Raw genomic sequence first — 18857 nt, 5'->3', positions numbered from 1 at the left:
AGGTGGAAAAAGAGGAGGAGGAGGAGGAGGAAGAGGAAGAGAATGAGAGGAGTTGGGAGACGTGGGTGTGGAAGAGAAGGAGGAAATGTGGAAGAGGAGGAAGACGTGGGTGTGGAAGAGAAGGAGGAAATGGTGGAGGAGGAAGACATGGGGTGGAAGAGAAGGAGGAAATAGTGGTGGAGCAGGAGGAAGACATGGGTGTGGAAGAGAAGGAGGGAATGGTGGAGGAAGAGGAAGACATGGGGGTGGAAGAGAAGGAGGAAATAGTGGTGGAGCAGGAGGAAGACACGGGGTAGAAGAGAAGGAGGAAATGGTGGAGGAGGAAGACGTGGGTGTGGAAGAGAAGGAGGAAATAGTGGAGCAGGAGGAAGACATGGGTGTGGAAGAGAAGGAGGAAATAGTGGAGCAGGAGGAAGACGTGGGTGTGGAAGAGAAGGAGGGAATGGTGGAGGAGGAGGAAGACATGGGTGTGGAAAAGAAAGAGGAAATGGTGGAGGAAGAAGATGTGGGTGTGGAAGAGAAGGAGGGAATGGTGGAGGAGGAGGAAGATGTGGGGGTGAAGGAGGAGGAAGTGCTGGATGTGGAGGAGGCAGTGGAGGTGGAGGAGGAGGAGGAAGATGTACAAATGGAGGAGAGTAGATGGAAGAGGAGGAAGAGGAAGATGTAGATAAGGAGGAGAGTAGATGGAGAAGGAGGAGAAAGAAGATGTAGATAAGGAGGAAAATAGATGGAGAAGGAGGAGAAAGATGTAGATAAGGAGGAGAGTAGATAGAGAAAGAGGAGAAAGATGTAGATAAGGAGGAAAGTAGATGGATAACGATGAAGAGGAAGATGTAGATAAGGAGGAGAATAGATAGAGAAGGAGGAGGTGGAAGTTGTAGATAAGGAGGAAAGAAGATGGAGAACGATGAAGAGGAAGATGTAGATAAGGAGAAGAGTAGATAGAGAAGGAGGAGGTGGAAGTTGTAGATAAGGAGGAAAGTAGATGGAGAACGATGAAGAGGAAGATGAGGACGATGTCGGTTAGGAGGAGGGTAGATCGATAAGGAGGTGGAGGAGTAAGTGGTGGTGGTGGAGGAGGAGAAGAAGGAGGAGGAGGAGGAAGAAGAGAAAGACTGGGCTCCAGGGGTACCCATCACTTCTGACCCTGTGCCGAACAAAAACATTAGCACTTAATCACCTTCGTATTCCCAGCTCTTACTGGAGAGATCACACGTTCAACAGTGTTTGAACCAGAGGCGTGGCTAAGAAGAGGAGTTCAGGTTTGAACCCCTCTGAATTATATATTAACAGTGTGTAAAGCTTATTTTTGATTATGAACATCACACACACACACACACACACACTGATCATAATATAATATGTGTCACATTAAGATTTTCTCCATATTTAACCTCCCCAGATGTAAAATGAGCGTGTCGCTTAGTTTGTTTAATCACATTTAATTGGCCTGTCTGTTTTTTGTTTCTAAGTCTTTCTGTATATAATTTATGTAATAAAGTAACTTTAATAGTTGCACTGTTGAGCTATTAGATTTTAGCCACAGTAGCTAATCACAGTAGCAAGTAGACCTCACGCACACACACAAAAGGACTACATATCCCATGTCGCTTGGATTGTACGTCACTTCCGTGATGAGATTACAGGTTTCTAGTTGATCTGACAGCATAGATGCAAACCTACAACGGTCATACAGAAAGTGTCCAAAGCGGCTAATTGAGGGAAAGATGCGCTGGTTTGAGGGTTCCATCCCGGCAGCCATTGCCACCTCCAAGCAGCACGGCTCAATTTTTGTCGTCGTCATTGCAGGTAAATTAAACCACAAGTGACGCGCTCGTTAATGCTAGCTCGCTAATGCTAGCAGCTGCGGGACAGGCCTAGGAAATGTAAATAAAGTTAAAGCTGAAGCTAAGCTAGCGGAGCTAATTCGGATAGGATGGACTGTACAAGGCAACAGTAAGTGTTGTAAATATAAATTAATTTTAAAAACACCGTGTTAAATGTAATTAACGAAGAGTAACGCTAGGCCGAAATCTCCGTTTTCCATAGTAACTACATTGAAGTGACGCGTAGTGCCCTATATGTTCAATATGGAGTGATTTGGAACACAGCCGTAATTGTTGGCTGGTTTGGTGGCGCTTTGTTTCGGAATAAAAATCATACAGATATCAGGATACGAATGAATGACTTAAAAGGCGTTTCTAATAAACAAATAACAGCCCAGTGCGGAGATTCTTTTGTTGTTAAGGTCAGGTGCTGTATCCCAAATACCATGTTTCTTCCCTGGTGCAATGGAGCAAAGGCGACTTTAACCACTAGGTAGTGCACGAAATGTCCAGCAGGAAGTCAGGACTGGACATGTGCACGTAGCATAATTGAGCTGAGTCTCTTGTGAATTCGTGCGAAGTTTCACAGACGTGGTAGTGATGTGTGTCAAGATAATTTGGATCTAGCCATCCATCCAGGCTTCTAGCCAGCCAGCCATCCATCCATCCATCCATCCATCCATTGAACCTTATAGCCATCCATTTATCCATCTAGCCATCCACCATCCATCCATCCATTCATCCATCCAATCCGCCATCCAGCCATCCATTCATCCATCTAGCCATCCACCATCCATCCATCCATTCATCCATCCAATCCGCCATCCAGCCATCCATTCATCCATCCAATCAGCCATCCTGCCATCCATCCAGATTTGTCCCGAGACACGTCATGTGACATCATCCCAACGTGCATTCAGCCAAAGCCCTCCATGTTTCACGTGTGTCGAACATGAGTACGGTAATACGGTTTCATTTACCAACAAACGGCGCTGCGAAAGAGCGTGCAAAACAATTTCGTGTGATTGCGATTTTGTCAGTTCAACAAGTTTTCCGCAAAAAAACCTCACAAAAATCTTGCATCGCAAATTTTGAAAAAAGCCGCAGCAAAATAGTGTTTTTGGCTGCAACAATCACAAAAAAACCCCTCATTATTATACATTATATACATTATAATCATATATTAATGTACACTACCAGTCAAAAGTTTAGACACACTTCTTCTTTATTTTTATTTCCCCCTCCCACCACATTTTAGAATAATAATAAAGTCATCAAAACTCTGGAGTAATACAAATGTAACTATGGGAATTATTACAAAAAAAAATCTGAAGTAAATCAAAATAACAACATTTTATCATCTTCAAAGTAGACACGCTTTTTGCCTAGATCTTCCAGAAATGTATTCTTATCATTTTTTTCAACTGATTTATTAGTCTCTTTTTAAACAGTATTAAAGGAGTTCCCACCTACGCTGGACACTTATCGGCTGCTTTTCAGAATAATTCGCTCCAAGTCATCCATTTAAATTTAAATTTTTTTTTAAAAAAATAAATAAAAGTTTTCTAATGAAATAAATGAATATGTTGCCACAATTATATTTCAAACATTTAATCATACACCTTCAGATCAAAAGATTTTTAAGATCATGAGAAACATTTCAGTCGAGTGTCTCCAAACTGTTGACCGATATTGTGTAGATAATGTGACAGGTCTGTAAGGATCAGGCGGAATACGAGGTGGGGGACCCAAAAATTCCCAGAATTCGAATGTAGCGCGCCTACGGAAAAGCATCAAGAGAAAAAAGAAAAAGAGCGTCCGGAGACGCGGTGCGGCCAGATCCGCATCCCACACGCGTCGTCAATCAAGGAGTTTTTAACTAGAAACAACGTGCTTATCGCGTCACATCTACTGTATTCGCCAGCTCTCGCTCTCCTTGTGACTTCTTTTTGTTCCCGAAATTAAAAATGAGATCGAAGGGGAAAAGATTCAGCACCGTCGAAGAAATCCAGAAAAGAAAAACAAACCCAGATCATGTCTACAGCCTCTGTAGACATGATCTGGGTTTGTTTTTCTTTTCTGGATTTCTTCGACGGTGCTGAATGATGACAAAATATGACTACAGGAAATGTTTCCAGGAATAGGAGAAATGCTTGGACAAGTGTATCGCATCACAAGGGAAGAGAAATGCTGTGTATTTTTTAAAAAATTTTTTTTAAATAACATCACATAATTCTGGGAGGTTTTCTAGAGGTCCACAGCTGTATAAAAAAAAAATCCTTTGGATCTGTTGTTACTTGGATAGCCTAAAGACTGCACGGTTTACGCTCAAGTCTCAAAATCCCCGAACACTCGATACCGCCGCTACTATAGACTTAATGTTAAAACTCGAATGAAATGGGACCTGATTTCATTTTAGATGCTCCTTTAAACACTCTCTGTAGTCTTTTTGACTCTGGCTTTCTTCCTCGTGTCGTCTCAGGTAGTTTTCTTCCCCGCCGCCTTCGCTTCTGGCTTCCTCGTTAGGGGCAAACCTATATCCGGATCCGCTGCGCAAATAATATCCAATCGAATTAATGAACAAATATCGTTCACCTGTTCACCACTAGGAGACGACGAGCAGTCCACACAGATGCTGTCCAGCTGGGAGGACGAGCAGGTAGCCGAGCTCACCAACAACTGCTTCGTCGCCATTAAAGTGGACGCTAAAAGGTGACCGCTATACAGTATACAGTAAAATGGCTGGAAAGAGATAAAGGCAGCCATTTTGGAAACACAGTATATGTGTAGGTGCTAGAATGTTTTTTTTTTTCTTTGCATTGTCTGTGATCAATGAAATGAAATGAAATCCCTCTGCCTTTCACAGCGAGACGTGTGTCCAGTTTTCACAGATCTGTATCCTTTCTTCGAATGACGGTTCTGGCTTTGGTGTAGATTCTTGACAGGCTTTTTGATTAAGAATTCGCAGCCGAAGAGAAAGCGAAAGCCAAGGTTGTTTATCGTTCCCTTAACGTTAGTTCCTGGAAGATCCCGTAGTGTGCATTCCATCCAGCTTCTTCATAGGAGACAACGGAATTCCCCTGGAGATCATCGCCGGTGGCGTCTCTGCAGAGGAACTGACCAGCAGGATAAGCAAAGTCAAGCAGGTACACACACACAGCACAAGCGTTTATTTTATTATATATCTATTATGACGATTGTATTTTTTATACTCAACTTCAATAGCACTTTTAACAAGCGACATGTATTTGAAACCACAGCGCTATTCAGTTCTCAAATCTGATTGGTTGATTAATTCTCTATAGCAGCAGACTGGAATTCAAACTCGTAGGCTTATATTAGTGCACTCTTTCTAACAGGATGTGTTCTGTAACGTAAATCCAGTGATAACAGGATTGTTTAATCAGGATAAACGTTTCTAGTGTTAGGAATAAAGCTGTTCCACCACAGGACAGCCTTTCCCAAAGGGTTTTGCAACTTCTAAGTAACACGAGAAGGTGTATTTATTTATAATTTTTTGGCGTATTAACGTAAAGATGAGGGAGGGGGGGGGGGATGCTCCTGAAGAATCGTTTATAGCTGTTGTAATGCAAGTGATGACGGGAACCAACTCGTCTCGTGGACGTTCAACAACGTTTGTTCGTTAATAACTGAAAACGTTATAATCGTCAATAAATCGATGTGGTATGAGAAGAGGGATAGAACACTTTAGGATGTGCTGTTATAGGAATGGATTATTTCCCGTTGTGTTTTCAGCCTTACTTACTTACTCAAATTCCCACTTCGTTGTTATTCCTAGTAAAACCTTATGCAGTCTGATTTAAAAAGAATATTTTTGCCCCACACTTCTATCTGATCTTCTCACCACTCATCTCTTCCCGCGTTACCTGTATACTGTAGACACACGCTCAGCAGCCAGCCGCTCCGCCTCAGCCAAGCCCAGAGACATCTACCCAGGCTGGAAGTCCCTCTGCTTCTTTAAACTCGGATATCGTAACAGGAAGCTCCTCCACTGCTGCTGCGTCTAAAGGTGAGACACGTGGAATAACTGCAGCGCTCCGAAGTGCACTCGCATTACTCATTTGTCCACGTGTAACAACGTTTTTTAAAATATCATACTAAAGGATTTAGGCTTGTTGGAGTCATGCAAAGCTTCTTCATTTGCATGACATGGTTTCGGTTCATTCAAGGCAGGGCCACTTGTCAGACCTGCGTATCAGACCTTTTCATGCTGTCGGATGAAAACGCTCTTAAAACGGACTGTTTTTATTTGTCTTGGATACATCGTTTTTAATATTTTTATCTGTTCTAGAATCTCTGTCCACACCCATGGAAGAAGCAGAGGCTTCCGGTCATGTGACTCCAGGGGACGATAGAAGCCAGTCGTCAGATGACACGTCACAGGCGTCTCAGGCAGAGGAGAACTTGGATGCCAAGGTCGAGAGGTAAATGTCTTGCGTCCCGGTGCAACAAGAACATAAGAATGGACGTACCTCATCAGCAGATCTGTTAAATGCAGGTCTCGTGAGGTGCCTTTTTATAGCGTGATGTATAATAGAAAGCACGACGTTAAGTCTTAACAATAAGAAACCCCTATGACCAATCAAGCACATTTTACTGAACTATCAGACAATGCTTTTATTCAGAGACTTGTTTAATAGATTTTTTTTTCAACTATATCTGAACAGATTTGACAGTTTTTATAAATTCTTATTATAAAAATATATAAAATTCTTATTTAATATTGTAAATATTTATTGATGAACCTTTTCTTTGCTATGTGAAAAGCCTGGTTGCTGACATGGCATTAAAACTAACTAAATAAAGAAACAAGTCCTACAATAATTCCTACAATAAATTTAGAAGTTTTTTTTTTTTTTTTTTCGACTACTTAACGATGACCGTAGGATTCTCATTTGAAAAGCCGTGGCTGCTTTCACATACGTTGTGGCAGGAAGGGAACGCAGTATACTGTGTAATTTTGGTTTCAGGTATGTTGACACAAAAAAAAAAGCGAGCTGTTAAATTGACCCGTGAGGCATAAACTCAGCCAACAAAGAGCTGCTTAAGTGCTGCAGATATACAGCTAAGGATGTTTGGACTGAGAACATATCAGGTCAAAAGAAAAGAAATGCTGGATACGGCACATGAAACGTTTATTTGTAACTCATTTCTGTACTTCTGGTTGATTTTCTGTGATTTCTACTCGCACTGCTTGTACTTACTCGCCTCCTACTCTCTCCTCAGCCAGTGATTTAAAAAAGAAAAAAAAAATGTAAATGATGCTGTTCACTTGCGTGAAGATTAAGCTCAATCTGTGTGTTGTGTCTTAGTGTCAATGTTAATATTAGATTAACAGTCTTTTTCATGCGTTTTCTTTCTTTCTTTCTTTCTTTCTTTCTTTCTTTTTTTTTAGGTTAACAAAGAAACTGGAAGAAAGGCGAGATCAGAAACGGAAGGGAGAAGAGGAGGTGAGTCTTGTGATTTTTTTTTTTTTTTTTTTTTTTTTTTTTTAATAACGGTTTCACACCACACTTTACAGATTGCTATGTTTGTCGTTCTGGTCGCTCTTACACGAGATCGAGCCTGTCTAACGCCGAGTCCGTTTGCACCTCCAGGATGAGATAAAGAAGGAGAAGGAGCGGCGAAAGGTGGGCAAGGATATGCTGGACTTCAAGCGGAAGCAGGAGGAGGAGAAAACGAAGCGCCTGCTGGATGAGAGAAACCGAGAGAAGGCCGAGGAGAAGGCGGCCAGAGAGCGGGTCAAACAGCAGATCGCTCAGGTCTCACCCTGCAGCCTTTTACACCTCACTGAGCAGCATCGAATTATTTCTGTTAATTACATGCAAACAATATATACACAGTTAAACGGCTCTAAAGAATTAAAAGTTCCATAAAAATCAAACGTTCACACAAAACATCTAACAAAAGGTCAGCCGTTTTAAAATCTCATTCAAGGTTAGATAGTACTTTTTAGATAGAACTTTATATTAAAGTGCACTTATTATGGTTTTGAAACATGCTTAATTTTGTTTCAAAGGTCTCATATAATAGATTTACATGCATCCAAGGTCAAAAAACACTTTAACGTTCTCATAATTTAAACTGCAGCATTAACTTTTTTTCCCCAGTGACACAAACGACTCGATCAATGATCCGTTCTAAATGATTCACTCTAAACTCCTCCTTTCAGAGAGCATACTCTGCTCTCATTGGCCAGATGTCCCAGTCTGTTGTGATTGGTCTACCGCTGTCAGCGTGTGTTGAAAAGTAAACACCCACTTCCATAACGACTTTCAGCTCCGCCTGTCAGCGAGCAGCCGATGAAGACCAGAGGCGGGGTTTTTTGTTACAAACCTGCAGTATCTCACAAAAGTGAGTACACTCCTCACATTTTTGTAAATATTTGATTATATTTTTTCATGTGACAACACTGAAGAAATGACACTTTGCTGCAATGTAAAGTAGTGAGTGTACAGCTTGTATAACAGTGTAAATTTGCTGTCCCCTCAAAATAACTCAACACACAGCCATTAATGTCTAAACCGCTGGCAACAAAAGTGAGTACACTCTTAAGTGAAAATGTCCAAATTGGGCCCAAAGTGTCAATATTTTGTGTGGCCACCATTATTTTCCAGCACTGCCTTAACCCTCTTGGGCATGGAGTTTACCAGAGCTTCACAGGTTGCCACTGGAGTCCTCTTCCACTCCTTCATGACGACATCACGGAGCTGGTGGATGTTAAGAGACCTTGTGCTCCTCCACCTTCCGTTTGAGGATGCCCCACAGATGCTCAAAAGGGTTTAGGTCTGGAGACATGCTTGGCCAGTCCATCACCTTCACCCTCAGTTTCTTTAGCAAGGCAGTGGTCGTCTTGGAGGTGTGTTTGGTTATTGTTATGGTATGATTCGTTATCATGCTGGAATACTGCCCTGCGGCCCAGTCTCTGCTTCAGTATGTCACAGTACATGTTGGCATTCACTGTTCCCTCAATGAACTGTAGCTCCCCAGTGCCGGCAGCACTCATGCAGCCCCAGACCATGACACTCCCACCACCATGCTTGACTGTAGGCAAGACACATTTGTCTTTGTACTCCTCACCTGGTTGCCGCCACACATGCTTGACACCATCTGAAGCAAATAAGTTTATCTTGGTCTCATCAGACCTCAGGACATGGTTCCAGTAATCCATGTCCTTAGTCTGCTTGTCTTCAGCAGGTGTTTGCTGAAGACAAACTGTTTGCAGGCTTTCTTGTGCATCATCTTTAGAAGAGGCTTCCTTCTGGAACGACAGCCATGCAGACCAATTTAATGCTGTGTGTAGCGTATGGTCTGAGCACTGAGAGGCTGACCCCCCACCCCTGCAACCTCTGCAGCAATGCTGGCAGCACTCATACGACCCAAAGACAACCTCTGGATATGACGCTGAGCACGTGCACTCAACTTCTTTGGTCAACCATGGCGAGGCCTGTTCTGAGTGGAACCTGTCCTGTTAAACCGCTGTATGGTGTTGGCCACTGTGCTGCAGCTCAGTGTCAGGGTCTTGGCAATCTTCTTATAGCCTAGGACATCTTTATGTAGAGCAACAATTATTTTTTTCAGATCCTCAGAGAGTACTTTGCCATGAGGTGCCATGTTGAACTTCCAGTGACCAGTATGAGGGAGTGTGAGAGCAGTGACACCAAATTTAACACACCTGCTCCCCATTCAGACCTGAGACCTTGTAACACTAACAAGTCACATGACACCAGGGAGGGAAAATGGCTAATCGGGCCCAATTTGGACATTTTCACTTAGGGGTGTACTCACTTTTGTTTCCAGCGGTTTAGACATTAATGGCTGTGTGTTGAGTTATTTTGAGAGGACAGCAAATTTACACTGTTACACAAGCTGTACACTCACTACTTTACACTGTAGCAAAGTGTCATTTCTTCAGTGTTGTCACATGAAAAGATATAATCAAATATTTACAAAAATGTGAGGGGTGTACTCACTTTTGTGAGATACTGTACGTAGGTTTGTACAGGAAGTAAAGTCTGGCATTACTAGCGACTCGTTTCAGCTGTTCAGAATCGGTTCCTTCTTTTGGGAGTCAGTAACTTAGTTTGTCGTGCACTTTTGATTTTTGAAACTTTCAGACTTTTTTACATTCACAAACAGCTCTATAACACACTACATGAAAGGTAATATTTGAAAAACCATAATAGGTGCATTTTAAAAGCTGACTGGGCTCCAGACCCCCCTTGCAGGAATGTCTGCTGTGTCTTTGTCAGTGAATAGGGATTCTAATAAATGAATAAAATGCACTGGTTTATTTATTAAACTGTCATCGAGCAGCCTGTCTCTGTTGCTGGGGATAAAAACAGATATCCTTTTACGTTTACTTATCCAACACGATGTCACGTACATTTGAAGCACAACTGTAACAAACACGACTTGCACAAAAAACATGCAGGTAATATTTATGTAAGATATTAAGCATGGTAAAAAGCTCACATTACAGGGTGAGTGAGTATGCGGTACTGTTGTGCTGTTGCAGGACCGTGCAGAGCGGGCAGCCCGCTATGCTAAAACCCAGGAGGAGGCAGACGCGGCCAGAGCAGCAGCACTACAAGCCAAACAGGCCGAGCAGGAGATGAAAAAAGAGGCCGCGCAGAGAGAGAGAAGGTCCCGTATTTCTAAAAGGCAGAGCTTACTTGATTATTGAAAATGAAAATTTGCATTAGAGAAAGTATTATTTTTGACATGTTCTCAGGATTTATTTGTATGCAAGTAGGCGAAACCATTCAAAAGACCAAACGTCGAATCTGTATCATTCTGCCAGTTTATATCCAAGATTGAGCATATAAAACTGCATAAAAACGACCAACATTATATAATGTCGCTTATAAAGGTGCGGGCAAAATAGGTTCATCGCCTATTTGTGATTGAATATATGATTTTTTTTATTAGGCTAAAATCAGCAAGGATGTGCATAGATGCAATTGTTGCAGCAGAGCTGTACTGGGAGCAGCTTCCTGTATCGTATGATCAAATTGTATTTCTTGCCTCACAGTGCAATTGCCCGGATACAGTTCCGCCTCCCTGACGGTTCCTCCCTGACCAATCAGTTTCCCTCGGAGACGACGCTGCAGGAGGCCAGGCAGTTTGCAGCTCAGGTCAGTCAATGCAGTGTGTTTATGCAATGACCCATGACTGTTTCCTCCTTGAACGTGAGAACTGATGAACGAGACACGTGTACTGTAGGAGCAAAAGATTCTAACAGAAAGAAGAGACTGAAGACATGCTAGAATGGAAACACACAGCTGAGTTCAGTATTTTAATTCGTTTGCAGAAAATCAGGGATATTAGTGGTGGGGTTTTTGTTTGTTTTGTATACACTCACACCAGAAAAGTGTATCTGTAAAGTCTTCCACCTTCCAAAATATCCAGGAAAACCTGAACCTGTGGTGTTCTACATTCATCACCTAGCTGCTCATATGCACAGTAGGCCACTTTATAGGTCTAGAATTACTGAGTCTTGCCCATCTTATACACAACTTGTCAGATCTCCTCCATCCTATCCATCAGTAAAACAGGCCCGACATTGCGGTGATATTATTTTGGTCATGGATTGTGTGGTGCTGCTGGAAGTGTATCACATACAGTAGTGTTACTGGGATTTTATAGCTTCTATCAGTATTCCTTATTGGCACAGATGAATTTCCATCTCCTTTCCTTCACCTTGACCTTTCATTTTTAAGTAATGTGATGTTCATAAATATATTAATACTTTTTTTTTTTTACTTATTATTATTTTCTCCTTTTGCCCAATTAGATGTAAATGGAGTTCAAATAAACCCTTTTGAGATGTTTCTCATTCCGCTTCGATTCTGTGGTTTCCGATTTGTATTTTACAACAAGAAAGTGTTTAGTAGTTCAATTCTGTCCGGTAGTGTTTTATCGCTTCGCTACGCAGGCATATCACACATGGTGCGCATGATTTTATGTTTACATATACCATATAATTGATTGCTTTAATATACTGTGTAGCCTTAAAATGTGTAACAAGAAGCTTACAGTCGCGTTAAAAATGGTCTTAGCGTTTGTATGCGTTTAATTGAATTTGTGTGTAAACGACTATTATACTCTCCCCTGAATAACTCGCCCCGATTCTCACAGGAGGTGGGCAACAGGTTCGGGCACTTCTCTCTGGCCACAATGTTCCCGAGGCGCGAGTTCACAGCTGAAGATCTGGAGAAGACATTGCTGGAACTCGAGCTCGCACCCAGCGCCTCCATCGTCCTGCTGCCGGTGAGCTCTCCACTTACTCTGTCAGAACTGCTTGGGTAGTGCATATTAAGGGTGGGATGGTATGGAACAAATCAGTGTGTTTTATTTATGTATGTATATATATATATATACACACACACACACACACACACACACACACGTGTATATGTATGTGTGTGTGTGTGTGTGTGTGTGTATATATATATATATATATATATATATATATATATATATATATATATATATATACACACACATACATACACATGTATGTGTGTGTGTATATATATATATATATATATATATATATATATATATATATATATATATATATATATATACACACACATACATACACATATGTGTGTGTATGTGTGTGTGTATATATATATATATATATATATATATATATATATATATATATATATATATATATATATATATATATATAAAATGTGTGTATGTATGTGTGTGTGTGTGTGTATATATGCATATGTGTGTGTGTATATAAAAGAAGTTTACCTAATTCTAGGTAAAAAAAGGGGTCTACATTGAAGATGCTAAAATATAAAATTATTTTAATTTATTTTTGGATTTTTTTATCACGACATAATTCTCATAGTTCATTTGTGTTACTCCAGAGTTTTGATGACTTTATTATTATTATTATTATTATTATTATTATTATTATAATAAAATTTTGGGGGAAAAAAGATAAAAAGAATGAGTGTGTCTAAGCTTGACCGGTAGTGTATGTATGTGTGTATATTTGTATTCCCACAGCAGTCAGGAAGGCCCGCCAACACCGTCGTCCAGTCCTCTAGCACAGGTGGCATCTGGGGTTTGCTGGGCACCGTCCTGTACCCTCTGCTGGCAGTGTGGAGGTTCCTGAGCGGCTTCATCTTCAGCAGCCCTCCTCCCGGAGCCGCAGCAGCACCCCGTAACCAGCCCCAGCGCCCTTCGAACTCCTCAAATGCCAACTCCGGAGAGCCAAAGAGGTGGGCCAGCTCTGCTAACAAAATCTTTCTTTTTCCATGTCCTAAACGCATGCTGAAGTCGTTTACTGATCTTGACTCGAATCTTTCGCCGTTTCCAGAGAAACGATCCGCAAGCGGGTCCTTGAGAAGCGACCGGAAGACTTTAAAAAAGACGGTAAAATCTACCGGCTAAGGACCCAAGAGGACAGCGAAGATGACAACAACACTTGGAACGGCAACTCCACCCAGCAAATGTAGTGCAATAACACCACTTTATCGCTCTCTTTTTTTTCTTTTTTCTTTTTGCCCAGTCGTCTCCTGTCTTCTCACTCTCTTGACTCGGTTCGACTTTGCGCGTGTCTTACGGCAGATTATAAACTGATTTACGGCTTATGATTTTCATTCTTTCCCTCTCTCCCGATCCAACCTTCCACCTCTCTCTTGCATGGGTAGATAAAAACCGAGTTAATCTCTCATGTAAGCTTAAACAGACATCCACTGTGTGCAGATTTCTTGATTTTTATGTTTTTCTTTCCATTTGCTTTCCAGCAGTATTTTTTACAGTAACACCTTGCGTGCTAAACAGGCTGAAAAATTAGGAGGCTTGGAAGCTTGAATCCTGCTGCTTTTTTATTGAAACTTTAACCTGTACGACACAAAAGGTTTCCAGCAAAACTGTGTGATTTTGATTTTGAGGAAATAGGGTCTCGGCAACCAGTGTGTTTTATACGGAAGCTTGGACCTCTTGGCAGCAGAATGTTTCTACTAGTTGAAAGTTGAAGTCACTTTAACACTGTCATTTAACAAAACAATAAAGTTTTTTTTTCGATTAAATCTTTGATCCACTTTAATGTTTTCCTTTTTCTTTCTTTTTTTTTTTTAAAGCAAACAAATATAAGGAACTACAATTAAGTTCACAGAATTCTCCCTGTACGTGAAATTCATTCTATCAGCCAAGATATGTTGACGTATTTAGTGTTCTGCTGAAATTTCAAGAACAGTGCGTGAAGTTTATAGCTACCAGTTTAAATGAGATGATCATACACACTCGCCTGACATTGAACCAAGTTGTTCGGGAATCTCAATTCGACTTCCTTTAGGAGTTTTCGGGCATCTATACTAATAGACAAAAGCATGTTGCGTCATCCTTGTAGACTCTTCAGATTTCTCAAGTTTTAAAGTGGGGAATTTAAGAATTTCAATCAAACATAAGACAGGATTCAGATGCTGATGATGATAAAAGTTTCATTTCTGCTGTATTTTCTGCTTTGATTTAAATCTGCTGCAAGTATTTGAAGCTTGCAGCGTTACGTTTGCATTACTTTCAGAATTAGCCTCAGTGTAAAAATTCATCTTGGCTGATTCACTATATTTATGGTAAAGGGAAAATTGTGTCCTTTTTTTTGGCGCTCTGCTTTTATGTTAAAAGATTAACTAAACCTTTTTAGGTGGATCAGATAGAATAATTTTACACTGCAACTCTTCCTGCTTAACCACAATTTTAATCGCAATCCTGCCTGAATTGGATTCAATCTTAAATTAAGCAATTTTGAAATTTTAATTAGCAAAAGCTGGAAAAAAAAACACATAAAAGGATGAAATATAAGGCAAATTGTGCCAATGCATATAATAGAAATTTGCATACCTGTGAGAAAATTACATTTAGGAATGTGTGCTGCATCATTTGACTTTTTATTCAACACTTTATAATTTTAATTTTTTTTTTTTTTTTGCAGTTCTGCAGTTGCAATGTGCTACCAGTAGATGGTACTCATTGTAGAAGCAAATTCTTTGCTATAAACCTTTTGCCGTATTTATGCATCAGCCTTATTTTTAGGTTGTTTATCAAATTTTCCTGTGCAAGTATATCTCTACAATAAACAAAATAGTCTAGTGTGTGCGTTTTCTTAAACACAATGGGAAAGAGATCTTCCAAAAAAAAAATTATTTATTTATTTATTTTTTTTACCATGTACTAAGTGGAGTTACACACAATTTATGTACTCCATTCAAGAAGAAATCAAATGCAAAGCATTTTAATGTACATGCAGTTACAAGAAAGAAAAATAAAAAGACCCTGATTTGATTTGCCAGGGTTTAAAAAGTAGTCTGACACTCTTTTATATAAATCACAATTATAAACAAGACACATTCTGTGTAAAATAATGCAAACAGTTGTACTAGGTCTCGTGAATACTGAATAGACAATTTAAACATCCATCCAAACAGTCTATGTATAAAAAAAAAAAAAAAAAAAAAGTATATGAACCCATGAGCTACCAATTCTCTAAAAGCTGATTTGAGTCAGATGTTCTGATAAATGAGGGTGTAGGTGTGGGGTGTAATGCGTATAAAATGTCTGGTAACTGACAGGATCTGTACATTCCTGTAAAAAAAAAAAAAAAAAAAAAAAAAAAAAAGATCCCAAAGGTACCTGGAAATGACCTTTATAAAGCCACAGATCCTGCAACTCAGAAAGTCTCATGTCTGTGGACAAATGAAAAACAAATTTTTAACCTAAAAGACATCAACACCAAAACATTATCTAAACTGTAAAGCACGGTGATGATAGCATTGGGGTTGCTTTGCAGCCTGAGGGCCTGGACAGCTTACAATCATTGAGGGAACAACACTTATAGAAGAATGTCAGAGTAGCAGTTGATCACAAGACCATGACTCCAAAATACAAAAAGAGAAAACTTTCTGAATGGTCAACGTTATACTGGTCAAGCTTATACAAGTCCTATTTATGTGCCTTTACTAATACTATTAATCTCTGACAGCGTAATACAGTATAGTATGACATTACTAAACTTTAAAGAACGAGCTCTAAGCAAATCCAGAAAAAAAGACGACTACAGATTAAAATTTAAAACACAACAGGGCCGATTTAAAGATAAATAAATTTTAAAAAATCACCTCACCTTGTCTCCAGCAAGGCAGGTATAGTATGAGGAGCTTATGATAAGCTTCAGTGCATGTTTTACAATCAACCACAAATTATTTTTAGTGTACGTTTAGTGTGTAGAGGTGCTGTTACACCGTCCTGAATTCCCTCACTTCCTACAGAGTGCAAAAGGCAGAAGAATGATCTTTGTCATGTTGTGTCTGCAGATACTATTCTCTAGGAAGATGTTGGCAAGACTGTGGTTCAGCAAATGAAAAAAAAAAAAAAAACCCACCGTTGTGGTGTTTACATAGCTGCTGTTTTTTGTAAAAAGTTAAATCATATCTTGAAAAGTCATAAATTTGAGCTTGAATTAGGCAGATCAGGGGATAAAAGCGATTTAAAATAGTCTCACTTAAATTGCAAAGGCAGGCCACTCCACACTGCACGTGCATTCTACTAACAAAATCCATTATCCCTATATATGGTTTAGGAACTTACTCTATAATGTAGACTATCCCCCACCCTTTTTTAAAAATTTTTTTTAAAAAGATAACTATATCCTTATTATAATGTAAAATCTTCTTGGACTAAATTGTTGGACATGTTTTAGTCCCATGGACCAGTGGTTTTCAAAGTGGAGGCCGCGGTCCCATTGGGGGCTGCCAGGGGGCGCCCGGCGGGCCTCAACAATTTGGTGTGCCCATCCCTCCCACTATTATGTTTTCTCTTTCTCACTCTCAGACAACCACACACACACAATCAATTCCTAATGTAATGTAATGCAAAGATGTAAGATGTAATTATTAAAAAAAGGGGGATATATTCAGAAGTCTGCATTTTTAATGTGTTTTAAAGACATCTTGCAAAAGGGGGGCCTCGGTCAAATGTTAATGCCATTGGGGGGGCCTTGCCCTGGAAAAGTTTGGGAACCCCTGCCATGGACCCATGATGTCAGACAGATTCTCTCTTGGAATCGATAATGCCAAGTCTCAACATTAACCTGATATCCATGCTGAAAAAAAAAAACCAAACAAAAGAAACCATCACAGAAATTCTAATGTTTTCCACAACAAATACCATTACAAACCATCAGCTAACAATTAAAACCATTACCATTATTGATACTTAATGGTGTCCACTAGACAGAACATGCCACCAATAGAAGGCAACAAATGACCAGTAGAGACCCACAGGGACCATTACAGTTTCCATTAAAACCAATATAATTCCCATTATAAACATTAAAACCATTACAAACTCTCCAAAGGTTTCTATTGTTTTAATTTTTTTCATAGCAGGGAAAGAGCAGGTTTGTGCAAAAGTTAATAAGATAAGATAAACTTTACTGATCCCACACTGGGGAAATTCCCTAACGTCATAGTAACCGAACATGGCTTCCTTCCTGGAATTTAAACTGATGAAACAAGCCAGGTTTATTGAATTAGGTTGCTATTTTGTTGGTGGTGTTTTGGGGATATCCCATTGATGTATTTAGGGAAGCGAAACGTTTTTGTCTTGAACTGTTACCTTCAAAGACCTGCCAGATTGAAGCACCTTAGTAGGCAACATGTTGAGTAAACAGAAACATTGTACTGAGTCACGATTTGAGGTCACCCTGCCTCCAACTACAACATGGCAGGCAGTCTTTTGTCCATTGTAAACACACCCTTTGTCACAGTTACTTTCATTCAGTCATAAATTTCATTTCAACAACTGCACTAGAAGCCTCTGACAACACAAGACTACTAACTAACCAACCAACCATCTAACCAAGAAACCAGCTAGATAACTAACTAACTAACTTTGTTAGCTAGATCTATAAATATGATTTCTTATGATCTGTCCCTGTGAAGATACTCTACTGTGCTGCTTGTAATCAAAGACCTTATACTCCATGCAAATGCTATTTGAATGCCCTTTGCCTGCATTTTGCTAATCATATCTTCTTCTTCTCATTATTATTATTATTATTATTATTATTATTATTTTAGCACCTTACACTGCAATAGCCCATGCTACAGTACCTCAAGCTTCACATAGTGGTTTACACAATCCTGCTTGATGCAAACTAAGCTGCACGATCAACACTCTTCTTAAACACTGCCACCAATAACTATCAGCTGTACACTCTAAAGAGCTCCAACTCCTCACTGATCACACGGGTGAACGAATCTGAATCAGAAACTTCCAGTCATTCCTACAAACTTAAAACATGGAAGCCAAACCACTGAATTTCCCAAAAGCCGACTTCAAAATGTAGAGCTTATGTAGATTTGCGTTTATGTCTATGTTTAAAGTTTATGTCTGTGAACAGTGAATCAGATCTGCGCACCATGAGTCAGCGAATCAAGACAGGTTCATTGGATCAGCTGAGTCAATGAGTTTGATGAAACTGAATCATTTGGTCAGATGGAGATGTCCATCATTTGAGATGGGTGTGAAAGTAATTCTTCTAAAATAAACAGACATATCAGGACATTATAAATGAATAACAACAATCATTAGCTATTTTACTCAAGCTGTTTTTTGGCTGCTTGATCTATCTGCACAATTGGGCAAACATGAATGAATCATTGAACTGAAATGACTTGACTCACTGAAAATACTTTAATCTCTGAATTTAAATTTAATCTCTTCTGAGACTCTGAGATTTCTCTGAGCCAGGTAACAGGAAGTAGGAAGTATTTATTGCAGTCTGGCAACAAACATAAAATGTGTAATGCCCTGTAATCAACTTGCTAATAATGTAATGTCAGAGGGTTTTGTCATTTTCTTTTTCCAACAAACCTTAAGGCTTTTGACTTATAATTTTTGCCCAAAAGCTAGAACTTGTTGCATGTTTGGACCCTATTACCCTACTACAATAAAACCTCTGCTTCTGATACATGACGA

General features: G+C 39.8%; 1 protein-coding gene across 1 annotated transcript; it reads left to right on the top strand.

The window, feature by feature from the left end:
• The first annotated feature begins 1623 nt into the window (after positions 1 to 1623).
• ubxn4 (UBX domain protein 4) lies at positions 1624 to 13909 on the top strand. Its single transcript, XM_017469737.3, has 13 exons — positions 1624 to 1809; positions 4436 to 4538; positions 4693 to 4721; positions 4854 to 4972; positions 5727 to 5856; positions 6139 to 6271; positions 7243 to 7297; positions 7445 to 7609; positions 10366 to 10493; positions 10882 to 10984; positions 11988 to 12119; positions 12882 to 13096; positions 13195 to 13909. The coding sequence occupies exons 1-13, from the start codon at positions 1728 to 1730 to the stop codon at positions 13331 to 13333; spliced, it is 1533 nt and encodes a 510-aa protein (XP_017325226.1). The 5' UTR covers positions 1624 to 1727; the 3' UTR covers positions 13334 to 13909.
• The last annotated feature ends 4948 nt before the right edge of the window (positions 13910 to 18857 follow it).

This window comes from Ictalurus punctatus, chromosome 6 (genome assembly GCF_001660625.3).
Source record: "Ictalurus punctatus breed USDA103 chromosome 6, Coco_2.0, whole genome shotgun sequence".
In the NCBI taxonomy this organism is placed as follows: Eukaryota; Metazoa; Chordata; class Actinopteri; order Siluriformes; family Ictaluridae; genus Ictalurus; species Ictalurus punctatus.
The sequence above is the reverse complement of the archived record's forward strand: the minus strand, read 5'-3'. Positions and strand labels throughout refer to the sequence as shown.

What these genes read in the sequence shown, in the direction of transcription:
- ubxn4 (XM_017469737.3), top strand. Translation starts at nt 1,728, where the DNA reads ATGCGCTGGTTTGAGGGTTCCATCCCGGCAGCCATTGCCACCTCCAAG. An exon ending in GGATAAGCAAAGTCAAGCAG is followed by an intron (nt 4,973 to 5,726) that starts GTACACACACAC and finishes TGTATACTGTAG; the next exon opens with ACACACGCTCAGCAGCCAGC. An exon ending in CCAGGCAGTTTGCAGCTCAG is followed by an intron (nt 10,985 to 11,987) that starts GTCAGTCAATGC and finishes CGATTCTCACAG; the next exon opens with GAGGTGGGCAACAGGTTCGG.